This window comes from Zophobas morio, unplaced genomic scaffold (assembly GCF_036711695.1).
Source record: "Zophobas morio isolate AGI-343-1 ecotype UQ-CSIRO unplaced genomic scaffold, CSIRO_AGI_Zmor_V1 ptg000029l, whole genome shotgun sequence".
In the NCBI taxonomy this organism is placed as follows: Eukaryota; Metazoa; Arthropoda; class Insecta; order Coleoptera; family Tenebrionidae; genus Zophobas; species Zophobas morio.
The window spans coordinates 2,981,060-3,004,359 of NW_026972134.1; the positions used below are offsets into that span (position 1 = coordinate 2,981,060).

Here is a 23,300-nt window from a genome sequence, read left to right on the forward strand (position 1 = left end):
TTTCTTCAAATCCATTTTTGAAAGCTGCGTGTTATGGACATTCCGCAAAATGGAGAAAATTGAGTATCGGGCTGTAATTAGTTTTTTTGTTAAAGATGGTTAACACCGGCCGAAATTCATACAAAGTTTTTAAAGGTGTATGGGAACTCTTCACCTTCATTTTCAACCATTAAGAAATGGGCTGCCGAATTTAAGCGTAGCCGTAGAAGCACTGAAGTTGACCCACGTGAGGGACGATAAAAAACTGCGACAACATCGGAAATCGTTCGAAAAATACATGATACGGTATTATGTCATCGACGAGTAAAGTTCCTGACATAGCTGAGACTATTGGCATCTCGAAAGAACGGGTCGGTCACATTTTGCACCAAGAACAGGATATTAAAAAGCTCTGTGCAAGATGAGTGCCGCGTTTTTTAACGGTGGATCAAAAACGGATTCCCAGGCAAATTTTGGAACACTGTTTAGATCGTTTTAAAGCAAATACAGTTGATTTTGTGCGAAGATTTGTAACCGTGGATGAAACTTGGGTTCACTATTTTACACCAGATTCAAAACAACAATCTAAACATTGGACAGAAGCTGGTTATCCAGCGCCAAAGAAGGCAAAGTCCGTTGCATAGGCCGGAAAGGTTATGGCATTGGTTTTTTGGGACGCTAAAGGAATTTTACTTATTGATTATCTGGAACAAGGTAAAACATAACGCGGGAATGTTATACGAATCTACTAGATAGATTAGATAAAAAAAATCGAGAAAAAAGGCCCGGTTTACAGAAAAAAAAATCATTTTTCATCAAGACAATCCGCCTGTGCACAAAAATGTTATTGCAATGGGAAAATTGAGAGATTTAAAGTACGATTTGTTGGAACATGCGCCTTATTCACCAGATTTGGCTCTCTCGGACTTCCATCTATTCCTAGAAATCAAAAAATTCCTAGGTGGACAGCGTTTGGGGTCTAATTTTGAAGCTATCGAAGCTGTAGAGGCTTATTTTGCAGACCTTTCAAAAAACCATTGTAGGGAGGGTATAATGGCATCGGAGCATCGGTAGTCCAAGTGTAGTAGACTCCAAGGAGATTATGTAGAAAATTAAAAATAGTGTCAAATTTATAAATGTGTTCTTTCATTGACAGGCCGCGAATTTCTCAGACCATCCTCGTAACAACAACAAAATTTGATTTTTTAACTAAACGCGAGTGGGAGTCACGTTTAAAGGCCAATGAATTACCGACGTGGAAACAAATGGTCGAATTTTTAAAACAACGATGTTTAACACTAGAATCAATGGAATTCAATTTAAGCAACCATAGCGTGAACTCTGCACCTTTAAAGAAAACACCGAATGCAGAAGTTCCTGTAAGGAAAAACTATCAATTTGTTAATAATCAAAATACAGTCGCGTGCGTTATGTGTAAAGGCAATCACAATTTATTTCACTGTCCAAAATTTCTCGAACTTTGCGTAAACGAGCGTATTGAGCACGTTGAAAGATTGAAAATATGCTTCAATTGTTTAAAAGGTGGCCATGATTCAAGAACTTGCCGTTCTATGACGTGCAAGATATGTTCAAACCGACACAATTCCGTACTACATCAATCAAGAGGTCCTAATTATAATAATCAGAGTCAAACAGCAAACCTTAGCATAAACAATTGTCAGTTAAATTCTAATGTTCAAGTAATTTTGTCAACAGCATTGGTTCAGTGTTCAGATTCAAATGGAAAGGTTTACACCTGTAGAGCTTTACTTGATCAAGGATCGCAACAACATCTAATTACGGAAGAAATGTGTAAAAGATTACACTTAACTACAAAATCTGTGCATGCAGGCATAAGTTCGGTCTGTGGTAGTTATATACAATGAAATTAAACATGCTACTACGCTTCACTTTAAATCATTGCACGATAATTATACCGGAAAAAATGCATGTTTGGTAGTCCCCAATATAAATCGAAATTATCCCATAGATACGTTCGACAAATCCGAGATTCCGGTTCCCCAAAATTTAAATTTAGCAGATCCTAATTACAACATTTCAAGTCCTATAGACATTTTAATTGGTGCGGCTTTGTTTTGGGAACTACTTCGAGACGGACGGATGAAATTGTCGAACGAACAGACTTTTCTTCATAACACATGTTTGGGGTGGATATTGGGTGGACCATTTACAGCGGCAGCAATCCAGATTAATAGTATATTTTGCGATAATTTAAACACCTGTGCATTAGAACATTTAGACAAACAAGTAACAAAATTTTGGGAGGTCGAAAATTATGACAACCATATCGACAACTTAAGTTCTGAAGATCAGTTGTGCGAAAATTTATTCGTAAAACAACACAGCAGATATTCCAATGGGAAATTTATTGTGCGCTTACCATTTAAGGCAAATCCTCCCAATTTATGTTCTACAAAGGAAGTAGCCTACAAGCGATTTAGGTCTCTCGAAAAGAAATTTGAAAACAATTATGAATTTAGGAATCAATATTGCACTTTCATGGCCGATTACATTGCACTTAATCATATGCAACTGGCAACAGATCAAAATATTCACGAAGGTTGTTTCCTGCCGCACCACGGTGTGATTAAGGATTCGACCCTAACGACAAAAGTACGAGCCGTTTTTGATGCCAGCACAAAATCGTCATCCGGATTTAGTCTCAATGATTATCTACTACCGGGACAAAATCTTCAAACCGATATATTTGCATTATTGGTGAGGTCCCGACAATACCAGTTTGTGCTATCTGCTGATATTGTAAAAATGTTTCGGCAAATTTGGGTGGCACCAGAGGAAACATCAAAAAGTTTTATGGCGTTCAAATCCAAACGAACCCATACGGATATATTGCTTGAAAACAGTGTCATATGGCATGGCTTGTGCGCCTTATTTAGCCATGCGATGTTTGCGACAATTAGTAGTAGAAACCGCGGACTCTTATCCACACGCTAGTAGGGTCATTTTGGAAGACTTTTACATGGATGATCTTCTAACGGGTACAAATGACGAAACCGAAGCAATCACACTTCCCGACAATTTAATAAATATTTTAGGTAATGTCGGTTTCGAAATCACAAAGTGGGCTTCTAATAATGAAGCTCTTCTGCCACAATGTCACAGTGACAACACTGCACTCGTGCGTTTAGATGAAAATATGCAAACAAAAACGTTAGGTCTAAGTTGGGATTGTGCGAATGATAATTTAAAATATGACTTCAAACTACAACATCCAATTAAAATTACTAAACGATCCGTTCTAACCACAATAGCCACGGTGTATGACCCCATAGGGATCTTAGGCCCTGTCCTAGTGTCAGCAAAATTAATACTACAAAAATTATGGCAATTACAATCCGACTGGGATGACGAATTGCCACCTGAACTAAATAAACAATTGGAGCACTTTCTCGCTGAACTACAGCATGTAAATGAAATCCAAATTTCTCGGAACGTAGTTGCAGATTATCTGTATCAAAAAATACAAATTCACGGGTTTAGCGATGCGAGTACAAAGGCCTACGGGGCGGCAATTTATATAAGAACGACTAATACATCAAATTCGCATACTGTGAAACTTCTTTGTTCGAAGACACGAGTTGCTCCAGTTAAACAAATTACCCTACCTAGGTTAGAATTATGCGCCACTACTTTACTTGCCAAATTAATGTCTAAAGTCAAAAATGCAATGGAAATTAATTTTGACGACTGTTACTTATGGAGCGATTCAACAATTGCATTATCCTGGATAGCGGCATCACCAAATCGTTGGCAAACATTTGTTGCTAACCATGTGTCAGAAATTCAAACTCTTACTAATAATTATTGTAAATGGCGTCATGTAATCAGCAACGAAAATCCCGCAGATATAATTTCAAGAGGAATGGACCCAAGTGAGTTAAAATCATGTGACTTATGGTGGCACGGTCCGTCTTTTTTAACTAAAGATTCAAACGAATGGCCAGTACCAAAAAGCGTTTTAAATAGTATTTACCTGAAGAGCGCAAAAATTCACTAGTTTCACATTGTACGTCAGACGAATCTTCGCTTTCTTCATTGTTTACGAGAGTTAGTACATTTAAAAAATTAAAACGCACTGTAGCATACTGTTACAGATTTATTAATAAATTGCAGAAAAAACAGTGTAATTATTCAGGTGAATTATCACTGGAAGAATTAGACGCAGCGCATATTAATACCATAAAGTTAGTTCAAAAAGATCAATTTTCATCCGAAATAAAAGAACTGCAAAACAACGGGTTCATAAACAACAACAGTCATTTGAAACCAGTAAATATATTTATGGATGACAACGGCATTTTGAGAGTGCGAGGGCGCTTGCAAAAGGCAAAAATAAATTACGATATGAAACATCAAATCCTCCTTCCAAAAAATCATTATGTAACAAAAATTATCATACGTGACGCGCACACGGACACACTGCACGCAGGAACGCAGGCAACTCTGGAGGTAGTAAGAAGGCACTTTTGGTCCGTATTTGGCAAAACAACTATCAAAAAGATAATACACAATTGCGTAAAATGTCGTCGAGTGAAACCCATTAACTATGAGCAATTGATGGGGAATTTACCTTTTGATCGAGTCAATCCAAAATTTGTAGGCGCGAATCGAGAATTAAAAGATTTAAAGGAATTGTTCGATAGCGATGAATTTCAAAGATCAGTAATTCATATCACAGAGCAGGGAATTAAATGGCAATTTATACCGCCAAATTCGCCACATTTGGGTGGTATTTGGGAAGCAGGCGTCAAATTTTTTAAGCACCATTACAAACGAATAGCGGGAACCTCTTTGCTTACGGCAGAAGAGATGTATACACTTCTCACCCAAATTGAGTCAATTCTGAATTCTCGCCCCTTAACAATGACCCCAATGACTTGGAACCACTGACGCCGGGTCATTTCCTCATCGGATCTGCATTAACCGATCTATCTGAACCATGCCTACTTGCGATAAAAGAAAACCGACTAACGAGATGGCAGCGAGTCGAGCAGTTGCGTCAAACGTTCTGGAGAAGGTGGACTGCAGAATATCTGACCCAACTACAGCCACGGAACCGTTGGAGTCAACCAAACGCGAATTCCATAAGCAAAGGATCCATGGTGGTTTTGCGTGACGAGAACACCCCGCCGCTGATGTGGAGACTAGGCCGTGTCGTAGAGCTGCACCCAGGAAAAGACAACGTAATGAGAGTAGTGTCGCTGAAGACGAGCAGCGGTGTAGTGAAACGTGCGGTTAATCGGATCTGTGTGCTCCCAGTGGACGAAGTTGTTGATTAAGTAGAAAGACAGTGAAACGTAAAATACAGTGAATTCAAACAACAAGCCTCCATTTTATGATGAAATGCAAGCCATTCTGGGCACCAAAGATAAAGTCCAATTGTCTGATGTCCAGGATACCTTAATATTGGACACCTATCACTGTGTACCAAATAATCCCACTGTTATTAATGAAAGTGATGTCCAGAGACAGCCAGGAACAATAATAGAAAAACAATCAATTAAGCCATCTACTTCAATGTCAATCACGAAAGCTGATATTATGAAAAAAATTGTAGAATGCAACAAGATCAGTGTGAAGGTTCACGAAGACAATGCTGACAAATTTTTAAGCATTTTAAAAGAGCAAAATACACTGCTAGAAGTGTTACGGACCTCCCATTTTTATTACGAATATGTTACAATATAATCAATTAATGTTAAATTAATGTAAATCGAGTTCACAAATTTCCACTGTTTGCATTTAGTGTTTGTATTCAATGACTGTATTTGTATTTGATAGCTGTAGTTCTCCGTAACTCATGTGACTGTTATCAGAGATCAAGTATTGTACTTTCTTTGTTTTAAAGACATATAAATTGGTGATCAGTGTGAAGACATTCAATAATAGATAAATGTTAATTATTGTCGGTGCTGTTTGGTACGCCTGATCTTTGCGATCATAACTTGTCGACTCGTTCCTGAATAAAAGTAGTATTGGTGAAGAAGCTGTCTTAATTACTAAATTTTCCCTACGCGAATAAAAGTAACGTGGTGAATAAAAGTGTCTTCTAACAAATTGGAAGAACCCTTTGTTGTGATCGAGGTCCACAACACAAGAACAAAACCGACAGTGGGACAAATTAATTACTATCCTTGATGACATGGTAAAAGCATCTAGTAAGAAAATAAAACAAAACCATTCAAGTTCAGACTCGGATTAGCTATGTTGCATTTTATAGCAATTGTGATAAATTTTTCAGTATTTTGGTTCATTTCGACTGACTTTTTTCTTTTATTTTTTCGTTATTGTTTTTAGTAGTATTGTTTGTTATGTGCCTACTAGGTACGGTAGTTCATATGTTGGTGGTCACTTTCTATTTTGGCTATTATAGTTTATATCAGTATTTGAAACAGAAGGTGTGCATTTAAAAGTTTAGTTTATTTTTGTAAACAGTATATGTACTGCATTTGTTATTACAAGTGGATAACAATAAAAATGATTAAATATTTTGCGTTAACCAATTAGCAATTTGATTTCGTTTTCCTACACCATTCCTTTCATCTTCATCAATGCCATCTACTTCATCTGCAATAACTGCATCAAAATCCATTCTATCCTTGTGTACAATGCAAAAATAATGTAACATGCAGCAACATTTTACGATCTACACAGTTGTCCCAATAGTGTACACGTTTATTTTTTGTGTAATTCGCCATCTATTTTTTATTTGACCAAAAGTATTTTCAATTACAACTCTCGTTTTACTTAATACTGCATTGTGCGTCCGCTGAACCACATGTAAGCATCCATTGTTCCTTCAAATTGCAAATTGAGATCCAGATGAGTGATATGAGTATTACATAATGGATACCATATTATACACGCATATTCAAGTCGTGATCTTATCATTGTACAATATAAATTGTTAAGAGCTCTTAAGCTGGTGAATTCGTTACAATTTCTATTCACAAAACCGTAGATTTTAAATGCTTTTGCTATTATGTCATACATATGTTCCACAAACATAAACCTTGAGTCAAATATGACACCTAGATCTCTTATACTTTCTTTCCTGACCAAACTCTTGCCGGTAACTTCATAAGAAAAACTTATAGGTTCCTGTATTTTGGTGTAAGTGACTATATAACATTTATCTTTATTAAGAGTTAAACAGTTTTTTTACAATATTCTGCGATGTGCTTTATATTATTCTGAAGTGTCATGCAGTCTTCTTCACTTTTAATTTCTAAAAATAATTTCAAGTTGTCAGCGAAAAGTAGTGTTTTACAAGATACCTCAACTGTGATATCATTGATAAATATAAGAAACAAGAGTGGTCCCAAGTTGGATCCTTGGGGTACTCCGGATGTTGGATAAATTGGACTCGAGTAAAAATTTCGATATCGTACTCTTTGTTCCCTTTTGGTAAGATATTCACGAAAAAATGAAATCAGTTGATCAGAAAACCCATACGCTTTTAATTTACTCAGTAATATAAAGTGATCAATCTGATCAAAAGCCTTGCTTATGTCCATATAAATTGAATCCACTTGACCTCTATTGTCAATTATTTCTGAAACATATTGTGCAAAACAACCTAAATTAGTGACAGTAGATCTTTTTTGAACGAAACCATGCTGACAGGAATTAATGAAAGGACTAACTCTAGAATAAATATGTTTATACAAAATTGTCTCGAAAATCTTCGCAAAGTTGCACAACAGGGTAATGGGACGATAATTTTTAATCTCCGTGACATCACCTGATTTATACACAGGACAAATGCATGTTTGCTTCCAAAGAGCGGGCATATTACTCTTTTGCAATATAAGATTAAATAATTTTAGAAGAGGTGAAACAAAAAGACATGCACAGTCACGCAATAAAAAACTGGGTATACCATCAGGTCCTGCAGTCATGGTGTCTTTTGACTTTTTCAATGCAAATAGAATATCCTCCTCAGTAACAGAGTCAACAGAAACATTTAGTTGCGGAGCAATATCACTTATTAAGCTATCAGCATATAAAGGATCAGAATTAATATACACGCTTTCAAAAAATTCCCCAAAGGCATTAATTATATCAGTGGGCGAGGACAGATCTGAATCTTTATATCTCATGAAGCAAGGAATTCTCGTACCACCCTTTTTATTTTGAATGAATGACCAAAAAGCTTTAGGATCATTAGAGATACAGCTCTGAATATTAGAAATGTAGTTTTTATAAGCAGCATCTGCAAGTTGTTTACAAAGAGATCTCTGTTGCTTAAATAAGTGGTAATAGTAATCCGACTTATACTTTTTATACAACTTATGAAACTTATCCTTTTGTCTAATATGACGCCTTATTTCCTCATTAAACCACGGTGGAAACTTAAAGCGATACGCACTCCTCGTTTCGTAAATTACGTTGCGAAGGGGATAAGCTCTACAATTCAACCGTCAGAACAAATAGTAGAATTACACCCCGTAAAAAATTGGTCTCTCTTGTGTCCAATAATATTCATTGTCCTCACTGTAAGGGATTATTTTCTCGTAATAGTTTTTCTAGACATGAAAGACGATCTTCTAATAGGTTGTCCGATTATAGAAAACGACTGTACGAATTCCAACAATTTGAACGAAATGAATTTCTTTCTGATAATGAAAATTTCAATAAACTTTTACAGTTGCGAGAACGGATGAAACAATTAAAATGTTAGCACTAGATCTAGTCAGTAATGATGTAAAAAAACAAAGATTAAAGACAGTTAGGGCTCAAATGCGAAGATGTGCTAGAGTGTTGTTGGATATGAGGAACCTTGATTCGTCAGTACATTCCTTCCGGGACTGTTTTACACCAGAAAAATATAAAAAATTGACTTGGGCTATCAGAACTGTTTGTTCTAACAACTCAGAAGAAGGACTCTGCCATTATAATTTGGCTTTACAATATAGTCCGTTCTTTATCAGGTTGTCTAGGCGAACTGAAGTAGAACTTTTGCGTCAAGACTTTTCAGAAACTGATCCACAGATTGTTACCATCAGATATTTTCAAAAATTACACTTAGCTGATTTCAAATGTGCTATTACGAGATCGGCTTTGACTGGTATTAAAGAAAAAAAGAAGAATCAAGTTGTCATGCTGAAGGCTGGTGATATAGAAAAATTAATAGCATTTTTAAGGAAGGAGAGCGATCTTCATTACGAGAAATTTAGAAACGGCGGATTTTCTTTTACAACTTGGCGAGACTTGGGCAAGAGCCTTTTATGTCAAATTTTAGTATTCAATAGGAGACGCGTGGGGGAAATTTCTCGTGTTTTACTGACAGATTATTTGTGGAAAAAATATCGAAGAAGAAGATCGCAAAAAATATTATGCAATAATGCATATATCAGCGAAAAGAGGAAGAATCGTTCCGGTTATGTTGAAACCGTATATCGTCACGTGAGTATATGATCATAATTTGAACCATATTTGAACATATTTTGGTAATTTTTACTGTCCGACCGTAGTTATAGAAAGTATTGTAATTCACTCCATTTGACGAATGGATGATTTCATATTCCTAAAATACGCAAACAATTTGACAACAATCGGTCCAATAGTTTTATAAAATGCTCCTGTATCTATGATTTGTTAATCCAAGCAAGTTAAATGTAAGTTTTTGATAAAAATCAAAATTTGATAAAATATTTTAGAATGTAAGGAGCCCTGTTTTGAAAATTTACAGCCACTTTAATTTGATTTGATGAGAAGTAATTTTCTGATTCCCCCAAATACGTAATTACCTTAATGTTTTTTTAAGTAAATCTTGTGTGAGAAATCGAGTTTCATTCGTGTAGGCGAGGAAATTACTATCTAAACCCGTTATTAGACTTATTTTTGTAACAGTCCTAGTATGTTTTTAAACCACTTTTTCTTCTCTTGCAGTCAAATGGATATGTTCATTGAAATGAGGACTTTGACTGGTGTAGATTCCAGTAACTCATATTTATTTGGATATCCCAATGTTGATGGTTATTTAGACGCTTCACTAGTACTAAGAGAATATTCACGTCAGTGTAATGCAGATTTTCCTGGTTCACTGAGAAGCACGAAACTGAGACAACAAGTTGCCACGATGACACAACTTCTAGATTTGAACCAAAATGAACTCTACCAGCTGTCCGATTTTATGGGTCACGACTTCAGCGTTCACTTAGAACATTATAGAATCAATGAAATAAATTCCAAAATAACTTGGTGGTCAAGGTTTTTTTCAGTTGTAGGTATACGAGCCCTAACAACTAAATGTTCGGACAAACTAACCGGAGCGTTCAAAAACCACTCTTTATGAATTAATTTTTAATTTTTATTATCAAATCACATAAAAATAGGAAGCTAAGATTTCAAAGAATAGTTTTTAATAAAAAAGTTGAATGTTTTACTTTACATATGGAATTTTAATTCAAATATGACTGTGGATTTTTCAGAAAAAGTGAATACACTTTGGCAACTAATTATTCGGACAAATAAATAAAAAAATTAATTTTCACTAAGTCGGCGGTGTGAATTGTTTGATTGTTAATAAATATCATTCTCCTCTTCCTGCTTTACCTAACTGTGTTGTAAGATCCATAGAAAAATATATATATTCTTTAACAAAATGGTTCGTGGACGTCCACTTGAAAAATCATTACGTGCACTTATTGTAAAGAAGTATTGTCAAGGTAAAAAAATTCGGGAAATTAGTGAAGAACTGAATTTAGCAAAGTCCACTGTAGCGGATATAATCTCACATTATCGCGAAACTGGTGGACTAGACGTTAAAGCAAAAAGTTCAGGAAGACCGAAATTAGTTTCAGAAAGAAGTCAAAGGCTCCTTGTAAAATTTTGTAAAAAAAATCGAAGAAACACATTGCGGCATATAACAGCACAATGGACGGATGAAATAGGGCATAAGCTGTCACGAGAATGTTGTAGGAAATGGATTCACAAGTCAGGATTAAGTTTTTATAAGGTAATTTTTAAGTTTTTGGTTTACATTTGTTCCACCGTGCCGTTACAGGCCAAAGAAAAACCTTTAATAACGGCAAATCAAAAGAAAAATAGGTACAACTGGGCAAAGTCTAAGCTGGCATGGACCATGGAAGATTGATAAAAGGTCATTTTTGGTGACGAGTCAAAATTTGATGTGTGCGTGGGAGATTTGCGGAGAAGAGTGATAAGATCAAAAAGTGAAGCGTTCAATAAAGACTGTTTAAAACGAACTGTAAAGTTTCCTAAAGGAATAATGGTGTGGGGATGCACGTCAGCTAAAGGGTTGGGGAATTATGAATTGGTGGAAACGACTATTAACGCCATGAAATACCAACAAATTTTAGAAAACAGTTTGTTGCCCCCTGTTGGAAAACTGTATCCGGACAACGATTATATTTTTCAACAGGACGGTGCATCATGTCATACCGCAAAAAGTACTAAGAAATGGTTTGGGGATCATGATATAAGAGTCCTTTCATGGCCTGCGAACAGCCCTGACTTAAATGTCATTGAGACACTTTGGCACGACATAAAATCCGTTTTGCGCAACAACCCCCAACGAACACTCTTAGGTTTAAAAGCAAAAATCGACGAAGTTTGGGCAAGTTTTACTCCTGAATACTGCAGAAGTCTTGTAAGTACTATGCCTGCAAGGATACGCGCAGTAATCAAAGCAAAAGGAGATGTTACACCATACTAATTAAAAAAAATACTCATGTCCGAATATTTAGTTGCCAAGTTTATTCGTTCATATCAGCTTCTTGTTGTGTTATAATTTTGTTAAGTTAATAATATTACAATTTTTGTTGAGAATATTGCATTAAAGATACCTACTTATATATTACTCTAGTTTTGTTTTTGTAAAATACATTTTTTGTCATTAAATTACATTTTTTTGTATAAAAGAATACGTGTCCGAACATTTAGTTGTTAGGGCTCGTATAAACATCAAAATAAAAATATTTTTTTCATAAGTAATTAAATTTAATTTTCATATATGAAAGACATGTTTATTATTAGTTTTTTGATAATTTTCAAACAATTCACTAGGCTTAAATTAAATTAATTGCGATATCCTTTTGACGCGCAATTTATTACATGTACATAATTACGTTTGATAAACTTTCTAATAAAGATATTTTCAAATAGTTTTAGCGCTAGGTACCCCACGAAAAGTAACACGTGCAGCAGCGTCAACGAAGCCCACTCCACGTAAATCGCCGACTTCGAAAGATTTGTTGTTGAAGCTTTCTGACCCAGATGAACACATAAGAACGAGAAGAAGTTTTGGACGAACGAGGTGGAGTAATGACGAACAGAACATCATGCGTGATGTGTTTAAAGAGGAATTGTCCAAGAAAACAAGACCAACCAACACTGAAAATATGTGATCAAATTTTTTAACAGTGCGAAGTGTTACGTATACCAACGTGACTAATACTCGTATTTGTATGTATTGTTATGTTAAGAATGTATTAGCATAATTTCCTTTATAAATAATATTAATATGCGTACAGCCGAAATTATCGGAATGTACACTCTTTTGTAAATATTAATACTTAATTGTATTTTCCATGAGAACTGTAAACAGTTCTCCATTATCAGCATATTTAAAAACGGCTGATTCCCATCAGAAAGGACAGTCCAATATTGTATTTTCGTCGAGCACCATTAAAAATTTAGTAGTTCTTCAAGCCAATAGTTTTATTCCGCTCCGGCCCACAACAGAAGAAATATGTGTGTGCAGAATGAAAATCGTCAAAATTCTTCAACACAATAATTTCGAGGGCTTGTGACTTTTTTGTGTTTCTGTTCTTTTGTTCTTACGTTAACTAGTTTACTTGATTGTTACTGTGTTATGTCAAACAATTCATGTATACTATACTCAATCAATTCATGTAATCTCAATATAAATTCCCGAATGTAATAAATGTTTAATCAAATTATCGTACCTATTTTAATTTTCCGAGAAAGATCTTATTGTAGTAGCGTCTGTTTTATGAATGGCCCAATTCAGGTTTAGCGACGTTTCATTGTTTGTAAAATAAGAAAGAGTATTTCTCATGTTTCAGTTGTTTGAGTTCCTAGTGATTCTTTTAGGCTAGTAATCTTCGAAACTATAGGCCAGATTCCTATGAATTTTTTAGCGGGCAGTAATATTACAGGGTACACTATAAAACGACAATAAAAATTTTAAAATTTTACTTTTCATCTCCACAAAGAATTTAGTGACCTTGTCTTAAAATTTTGCTAAGTAAAATCTATTCCGAATTTGCAAAATAATATGACTTCATACTTGTAATTTGTTTATTTATATTTTTTTGCGGTTACCTTGGCAAACATAAAGCCGACTGACCTCAAATTAAGGTTATCATCAATACTGCTGATTGAACTAATTTTTTCATCCGCTCCAAAAAATTGGCAGTTATTTTCCGTCCAACGTGGACGCTCAAAAGAATTAGATCCTATTTGGTGCTATACAGTTCGCTCGCAAGATTCTTCTGTAAATTGACCAGTAAAGTAAGGTTAGAATTTAGAATGCGCGGCAGTTCATAATTCAAAAATTCTACTATGGGTTTCTTATGGGAGCTTGATTTTACAGACAAAATACGCCGCATAGGTAGAAATCTTAACTAGTTCATGCTACAAGCGATAAAGACTGTACAATTATCTTCCTGTTACTAAAGGTTTAACTATATAAAAAGCTTCTGTTAAAGATATATTGCAAATTAAAAACAACGCTATCCATCGAAGTAACGTACATCGTTTCTAACGTCTTGCGCATGAGTGAAACGGAAAATCCAGAAACACTTGGGAAAGAAAAAGAACGCGAATATTTTGCGGTACTAGTGACGTTTAGATCGTGAAAATCCCCAAAATATGACAGTTGATTTCGTATTTTCATCACAACAAACAATCATAATCACAATTTTTGGATGATATATTAGTTCTGTGATATTGATTCACATTGGGTTGTATGTATCTGTGGACTGGTTTTTTTGTATTTGTTATTAATAATGACAGAAAGACATGTGTTAACAATAGGGGCAATTGCCATTTTTTTTTGTTGGAGAAAATTCTTTACAGTCAAATAATGTAGCGAAAGTCAATTGGTATACTGAATTAAATGTGCTTGAAGAGTTTATTCGAGCTAGAATGCGAGAAGATTATGGTAAGTTAATGTATATTGATAAATTCTGTGTCAAGTAAAATTATGACGTATTTTGTTTTATTATGCATAGATATTCCTTAAGAGAGGCAACATATGAAACCCCAAGAGGTGCATTTGTATATCATCATATGGCTACACCTGCCCTACACGGACGTTATAATGTATTGTGGACCAATAATTTGCGTGCTTGAGACGTACATCTGAAGAAAAGTGAATCAGCTGAGGTCCGAGCTGTTGTCTCTGAAAATTCTTTTAATCCCCAAGTCAGCCTAAAAACAGCTAATGTTGAGGTACAACTTCATGAAAGCTTAGGACAAACTGATAGGAGCGAAGCACTGCTTTTGCTATTGGGCCCTGAACTAGAAAGATCTGAAGAAAATCTACTTCACAGTGTCGAAGAACTATTAGTGTCCGAGGACTATTTTATGGCCCATCAAGAAAACAGTTTGTGGGTCAGTTTTTCACCAAAAGTGAATCAGATTTTGCATTAGGAAGTGCAATTTTTTATTGTAAAATACTTTTTTTTTGTTTTGAAATAAATTGTTCTTTAAATTGTGATTTTTTTTTTAATGGGTGTTTCAGACCCAATTCGTACTAAAATGAGAGTGATTTTTACTTGTACATGAAAGGTTTAATCAGGAATGCTAAGTTTTTCCTTTTCTAGCAAAAATGTGTGAAAAGAAAAAAGCTTGGGATTGATGATGATTCTTAAATCAAAATTTGGCAATTGATTGAAAACATTTGCAAATATGAGATCTCCTTGTGTATTATTTTAAATTCACAGCCGTATCTGTAGCATCTGAAAATCAAAGCCATTTATGTGGAGGGGGAAGTCAATGGCAGTATGAACCACTGTACGACATACGTTCGAGGCAAATGTAGTGGTAAAAGTTGAATTTAAATATTTATTAAATACTACCGGTTCCGTTCATGTTTGGTATCAAGATCAACAGTAAAAATATCAGTCTTAATGGTACAGGTAGTGGGATATATAAGAAAATTACTTTAATGGTACAATTTAAGCGTTAAAGTGACGCCTCGATTTCACCCATAAGGATTACACGGGGAACTGAAATACGGGTCTCGTGTTATGAACTGAGTTCAAATTTCGCGCGTCATTCACTTTACTGGTCAATTATACCACGTGTAGCGCGATCAGTACCCCTAGCGCCCTCTGTCACGCCCACGCACCACCACTGCCATGCAGCAGCACCCCGGTACTCGCTCGCTCCCTTACCAGAGGGCGGTGCGCCCTCTCACTCCCACGCGACGCATTTCCGGCCGCCTTTACATAGGACCCGAGCGGCCAGAGTCGGCAAGTTTTCCATTTACGAAACTTCGCCACTCATCTGTGTATCACCTTGTATCCGCGGGGTCTTGGAGGTCTAGATTGAGCGGCAAGACGGCTTGAGTATCAGCGGCGCATCCGAGGGGTCCCGCAGGTCCGGCCATTGGAAAACACCCCGGTTGATCGCGAGTGAACGAGTTACCATAAGTACGGCAGGACTGTCTATCCGTGGAGTGACTGTTTTACGAAGTCGTGTAAAAACCCTATTATGTCTCATGCAGTGTACATATTATGTGTTCTTGAATAAAGTTTCCACTGAGCAAACCGCGTGTTATAAAAAGTGGCGCCCAACGTGGGGCACGAAGAAGGCAAAATGTTATAAAAAGTGGCGCCCAACTTAGTGGCTCGAAGAAGGCGTCTGTTATAAAAGGTGACGCCCAACGAAGCGGCCCGAAAACGACCACAATTTCGCGAAAAACGAAGATTCCGACGCGAAGAAGCCCGCGAACCAACATCGGGATGACGATTCAAATGTCCACGGAACAATTCAACGAACTGATAAACGGCATCAGGGATGTCGCGAGGCCCCGAGAAGCCGACCTGCATCCACCTTCAGGGACGAGACACTTCAGCCAGTGCCCGGCCCGGTTAGACGGCTCCCGCAACGCCTCGAGTGTAGAGGAATTTATTACAACCGCGAGCCTGTTGGAGAAAATTAGTGACGAAGACGCCAGCGCTTACGCCCTAGGAGCTGCTCTACTCCAGGGGGAGGGCCCTGAGGAGCGCCCAATCGAGTCCGAGCCAGACCACCGAAAACGCGACCAAGACCGTTACCGCCGAGCAGGCACTAGGGGAGACCGGGGCTAGTTGGCTACAGGGGTAAGTTGACTCGGTGGCAATAATTAAAAAACATCGTAACAGAATTCTTTTAAAATTGCACTGTGTCATGCTGACATCTGCTTCCAACTGTATAAAACTCAGAGATTTCTTAGTAACCTAGATACGGCTATGGCCAGCAAAGTGTGGAACAACATGTATGAAAATAGTGTCGACATACTTTCAGTTCTCTGTCTTTCTCTTACTCGTTGTAATGTGCACTACATACTAGTGTTATCTTCGTCTAATGCTAGCGACTGTTAACATTGGTTGATAATTTGGCGCACTGATTTAAAATGGTATAAAAGAGAATCATAACTCGAGTTTTTTAACAAGTGGCAAACGAAAAGTTTCTAAGCAATCTCCAAAATGATTTGTAATGTTAAGATTAAAATATTACACGGACAAGATCGTTGGAATAAATTTGACTGTCGACTTCCCTTTTTTCGTACTTTTTCTTTATCATTCACACCGGCGAAACTCTTGAAAAATGACATAAGGCAATTTTCTTATAGTCAAAAGTTTTTGTTGCCACGAACGTTTCTAACATAAATAGAGAATCGTATTGTATTTATTTGCATGCACAATGTTGAGAGCTTAAAACGAAAAAGAAAAGACGTACAGCTGTGGTATAAATTTATTAACATTATTATTAAATATTGGTGATTTAATGTAATCTTAGTTACTCATTATTAAATAAAATGTATTTTACTAATTTACTTCTTATTTTCGCTTGTTTTGAAGCAAAATTTACCAGTTTTGTTTCGTGTTGCAAGCGGACTTTTAAATTAATAATTTTAAATTTGCGCTATTGCCTTCATCAATTGTATTTTGTGATTATCTAGTAATCCCTGAGAAATGCACTGATTGTTCATGTCGGGATTATTAAAAATCTTTGTAATATTTTTGCGAAACAAAAGAATTATTAGATCTTTCTTTGCATACAACACACACTCTGTAACCCATTTTTAGAAATTCTATGCAATTTAAACTTATAACCGTGATATAAATCTTATAACCTAAGAAATCTCTTAGAACAAACTAACAAACACACAAACACCGGCGATTGTATGAATTAAGAACCGACTTGCGCTAGCAGAATTTAAGGGTTTACTGCGCAAAATCGTAAATTGCTAGGTTTAAACAAAGACCTACAAAATCATACTCCTGCGTTCCCATGCTGTAAAAGAAGATGGAAAGCAAAACGCATAGTGTACATGTTGGCCAAGAACGTATGTTCGCTTTTGCATAGGATCACCGTATCTAGGTTACTAAGAAATCTCTGATAAAACTCTATAGCATCGTAGAGTCGGTAAGTTAGAAAACACAGCAACTTCTTTGTGTTTGTAGTCAGTGAGTAAATTTCGTCTTCCTTAGAAAAGTTGCTAAATTTTAAGATCTAACGGTATTTGTTTAAATAATTTTAATCAGGTAAGTAGTTCAAAGTGTTCTCAATGTGATACATTGATACAGTATGCAATAATTTTTCAATTGTTGCTGTAAATTAGTGTTCAATGTAGTAAATACTCCAGGGGTTAGTTGGCTAAGTCATTAAGGGGCTAGTTGACTCATTGAGCCAAGTTACCCCAGGAGGTTTAAAACATAGTCAGGTTTAAAAAACCTTGTTGAAGTGAACATCTTTGATTGGCAGACATGCGTAACTACAAAAGAAAGACACAACGAGCAAATGTTCCACCGGATATTGTAGCACAAGCCGTAAAAATAATCAAAAATGAGAAACGATCAATTAGAAGTGTAGCAAAAGACTTTGATATTCCTCCTAGAACATTAACAAGGTACTACAAACAAGCCACACTAGGTCACGTTCTTCAGCCTGGTTATAAAAAAGTTAGACAGGTAAGAAATTTTTTAAACACCTAGGTAGGCATATACATACATACATACCTACCCACTCTTCTGCTTCTACAGGTGTTCAGTTTAGAACAAGAAAATAACTTGAAAAAATACTTGCAAAAAGCGTCGGATATTTATTATGGACTCACTCCAAAAGAAGTTCGACAGTTTGCCTTCCAATATGCAACTGCGTTAAAAATAAAAATACCTGAATCTTGGAAAACAAATAAATTAGCAGGAGAAGACTGGCTCTCCGGGTATTTGAAAAGAAATGTGGAGCTTAGCATAAGAAAACCAGAGGCTACCAGCTTGGCAAGAGCTTCAAATTTTAATAGAACAAATCGCACTCCGGCGAGAATAACGTCACAACTAAAAAAAACGTGATGTTGAGTTAATACTCTAGTGAGATGTGTGTAATTATTATCTTCAAGGTGGAAAAGTGTCATTTGTCAACTAGCAAAACACACCAATAGAGGGCAGATATGTCGTTTTTCCGCTTGACAGATTTTACGTTACATCAAGCAAGAATAGTGTCACTTCTGAGTTCGTACACGAAATTTCATGACGGTTAGTCAAGAAAAACGACACAACTTAAAACAGTACCCTTTTGTTGCAGGAGGTAAGTTAATCTTTAATAATTCTAAGTACGTCCGAAGTCTAAAAGTGTCACTTTTATTTTATAAATACACAAGTAAATGATTCATTTTCTAACAGAAAAGATAATCAACTTTTGAGATAGAACAATTATTGTACTTTGGACCCAATTTTCAATTGATCACTATTTCCCTTAATATTTTTCTTAGAAAATGAGTGTCACGTTGTTTTATTTCGTGTTGAGTCAATTTCTAGTTGTGTTTCGTTGACATTCGTAAAGTTTGTAGAATTCAGAGTTGTGTAATTATGCTTGATGCTCTGTATTCATTATTACAGAATTGTAATAGTTAATTGATTATGCATTTTGTTTTCCTTTAGACCAATTATTATGACTACAAGAGGGAAAAAAATTGTCAATGCTGCTCTGTTACAAATGGAATTAGCAAATAGAAAAAAAGATAAAGGTGAAGAAAACATCAACAGTGAACACACAATCGATGAAATACGTTTAGAACCCGCTTTCGACGACATGATTGACGATATTGCCAAGGTTCAAAACGAGATTGGAGAAGCTGCAAAAGATGAAGCTGAAAAGCGAAATAAAACTGAAGTAAACAAATTCTGTAAAATGTCACCGGAAAAATCCTGTGAAAGTACAATTTTGAATGTAACAAAAAATCTAAACCAGATTGAAAAAACAAAAGGTTTACAGACTGCAAGTGAGAATGTTAGGAAGTTTAGTCGGAATAAAGAAAATAGGAGTCCAATCGATCCTCAGAGTCCTCAATGTTCATTTTGGAAAAGTTCCGGTATTAAACATGGAACAAAATTAAAGTTAAAAAAAATTACGAAAACCGGGAAACAGCAGGCATTTGAATCCGATGACTTTTTCTCGGCAGAAAATGGTGATGATTCAGACGCAGACCCGGATTTTAATGGTACATCAAATAATTCTTCAACAAGCGACAGCAGCTTCTATGAAGAGAAGAAACTGACGGAAATAGGACATGAACGTGGAAAACGCAGTACGGCTGAAGATGTAGTTGTTGAGGAAGAAGTTAGAGTAGTACTCAATGAACTAGCAGAAAATCAAGATCTGCCAAAAAAAACGAAAAAGAGAAAAGCAAATCCAACAGAGTGGAAAAAAGAAAAAGCAAAAATTCTTAGAAACAGCGGAAAAGGTTACCTTTCATCTGCAAAAGTTCCAAAAGAAGTAAGAGGGAGGGCCATTCAGCAACCTTGTGGCGACAAATGCAAAGTAAAATGTGCAAATAAGATCAGTCAGGATATGCGACAAAGAATATTTGATCAGTACTGGAATCTAGCAAATCTTCAACTGCAGCGAGAATACATCTCCAAAAGTATGAATGTTGTTCGGCCCGCGTATAGGTACCCGAGAGAAGGAAGTCATCGAGGTTTGAATCATGCTTTCTATTTCACAATTTCTGGAAAACTCATACGTGTCTGCAAAATGTTTTTCAAGGCTACACTAGATATAACCGACCGGCCAATCAGAACGGTAATTAAAAAAAATACGGATGGTTTTGTAGCTGCTGACCAAAGAGGGAAACATGGAAAACATAGAGTATTAAATCCTGACTTGGGAGCGAGCATTCGTGAACACATCAATAGTATACCCAAAATAGAAAGCCACTATTTACGAGCCCAAACCACAAGAGAGTACATCGAAGGCGGAAAAACAATTGCAGGATTACATCGTGACTACATGGAGCAATGCATTCAAAACAACGTTTCTTATGGAAATTTGACACAATACTCTAGGATTTTCAATAATGAATTTAATTTAAGTTTCTTCACTCCCAAGAAGGATCAATGCGAGCTCTGCGTAGCTTATAACAATGCCCAAGATGCAGAAAAATGTGAACTCAAAGAAAAGTATGAGACACATCTCAGAGAAAAAGAACTGTCTAGAGAACAGAAGAGAAAATACAAAGAATTAACAGCAGTAAATAAACGTATTATACTGGCAACCTATGATCTCCAAGCAGTTCTACCCGCTCCACGTGGAGAAGTTTCTGTTTTCTATTACAAGTCCAAAATTAACAGCTATAATTTCACAATTAGTGACATGCAGTTCAAGAATGTCGCATGTTACTTTTGGCACGAAGGAGAGGCGAACCGGGGTGCAAACGAGATCGGGACATGTGTGATGAATTATATAAAACAGACAGCTGAATTACATAATGATGAAAATGTCGAAATGATCTTTTTTTCCGATAATTGTTGTGGACAACAAAAAAATAAATTTATTATAAGTATGTATTTGTATGCAGTTCAAAAATTTACTGTTAAATCGATAACCCACAACTTCCTAATAAAAGGACATACTCAAAATGAGGGCGACAATGTTCATGCTGTCATTGAAAAATCTGTAAAACAAGCTTTGAAGTCAGGACCAATATACCATCCAATGGAATATGCCAGAATAATCCGCTCAGCTAAAAAAACAGGTGTACCTTACAAGGTAATGGAAATGTCACATTCAGATTTTACAAACCTGAAAGATCTTGCGCAGCAGATTGGGCCTAATTTTAGCAAAACTACTGAAAACGAATCTATTAAAATGGGTGACATTAAGATCATCAAAGTTTTGAAGGACGAGCCTGGTGTGATTTATATAAAAACATCGTATGAGCAGGAGTTTTTTAAGAAAATAAATGTTTTTGGTAAACGAAAGCATCCAGTGAATTTCACAACGCTGAATTGCAAACCAGCATATTCAAGAAAAATTAATATTCCCGACAGAAAAAAAACCGACATACAGGATCTCATAAATGGGAACCACATTCCTAAATTTTATGAAGCATTGTATAACACAATTTTAAATTAATGGTTAAATTAGTAATTTTAATATAAGGATAAGGTGTTATTATAACTTTTTCACAATAAAAACGTGTTTTTTACGTTTTATAAATATTGTCATAAAATCTTTCACAACCTTCCCTCCATTAGGTATAACTTGACAGTGATAAATTTAGTTTTTTTTTTTAAAGTGCTGCAGAAGATGATAGAGTTTTGAAATATTGAAGCGAGAAAACTGACACAACTAGAAAAGAAAATGTCACAAGTCAGAATATAGAATATTGTTAAGCAAGAAAAGTGACACAACTCAAAGTACCTGGCTTATTCTACCCCTGGGAAACATCTGGTTAGGAACAATTTTTATATTGTCTATTATTACTATAGTAATAGTAGAATTATAAATGATTATAATAGCAATTGAGCTCCCAGAATCAATAAATGCCTGGTAAGCGCGTTTACAGTTTAAGCAATTGGATTTTTGCTAATACTGACAATTTATGTTTTTTTAGATGTGACGTTATTCTCGCCGGAGTGCGAAATGTTAACCGATTTTTCGAAAATTTAAAGACAGTGCTAGATCGTCTTAAGCTTGAGTCCGGGGATATATGGAACATGGACGAGACGGGAATAACGACTGTGCAAAAACCGGACAGAGTGATTGGCCGGCGTGGGTATAAACAAATTGGAAAGATTGTCTCGGCTGAACGAGGAACGTTAGTGACATTGGCTTTAGCAGTTTCCGCTACGGGAAATTCTATTCCACCTTTTTTTATTTTCCCTCGAGTACACTTTAGAGATCACTTTTTAAGAAATGCACCACCAAGCAGTGCAGGAAGTGCAAATCCGTCAGGCTGGATGAACGCCGAACATTTTTTTGCTTTTGTTAAACATTTTGTTAAACATTCAAAAACATCTAGGGAAAGGCCTTCCCTGCTTATACTGGATAACCACGACTCACATCTGTCCATAGATGCTTTAAATTATTGCAAAGAAAATGGAGTCACGGTTTTATCCTTTCCACCTCACTGTAGCCATAAACTACAACCATTAGACAGAAGTGTTTATGGGCCGTTAAAGAAATATGTGAATTCTTCTTGCGATGCATGGATGACCAATCACCCTGGCCATACGATGACTATTTATGACATTCCTGAAATTGTAAACTCTTGTTTGCCTCTTGCTGCTTCTCCTGCTAACATAAAAGCCGGATTTGCAGTAACAGGAATTTTTCCATATAATGCGCATGTGTTTCAAGATGAAGAGTATATGCCTGGATATGTCACAGACAGACCGAACCCAGAAAATGTTCAAGATGTTCCAGCTAACGTGACCATTGAAGAAGATCCAGCTGAAATAAACTTTAGCGAGCCACAACCTGGTCCCTCATCTCGCAGATCTCCATCGAATACCCCCCCACCTCCTACACCAGAAAATATACGACCGCTACCAAAAGCAGCACCAGAAAAGCTAAAAAGTACTAGCAGAAAAAGACGAGTAACAGCCATATTAACAGATACGCCAATTAAAGACACATTAGAAGAAGAGCAGAAAAACAAAAGGAAAAAAAACAATAGTGGAGCCAAAGAAAAAGGAATAAAGAGAAATGTCTTTAAAAAAAAAAAAAAAAATGAAAAGCGTTAACACTAAGAAGCATATAGTTGCTGACGAGGAAACTGATTCCGATGAAGA

The 23,300-nt window shown here is 36.1% G+C and overlaps 1 protein-coding gene and 1 long non-coding RNA gene across 2 annotated transcripts in view; one reads left to right on the forward strand and one right to left on the reverse strand.

Annotated features, from left to right (window-relative positions):
- LOC135137485 (uncharacterized) overlaps window positions 1-23,300 on the reverse strand; it is a 131,020-nt gene that overhangs the window by 54,821 nt on the left and 52,899 nt on the right. The window lies entirely within an intron of this gene.
- LOC135137581 (uncharacterized) lies at window positions 18,552-21,679 on the forward strand. Its single transcript, XM_064067269.1, has 2 exons — window positions 18,552-18,813; window positions 19,167-21,679. Exon 2 carries the CDS (start codon window positions 19,177-19,179, stop codon window positions 21,637-21,639), a length of 2,463 nt encoding a protein of 820 aa, XP_063923339.1. The 5' UTR covers window positions 18,552-18,813; window positions 19,167-19,176; the 3' UTR covers window positions 21,640-21,679.

Excerpts from the sequence above, each read along its gene's own strand:
- LOC135137581 (XM_064067269.1), top strand. The coding sequence starts at position 19,177 with ATGACTACAAGAGGGAAAAAAATTGTCAATGCTGCTCTGTTACAAATG.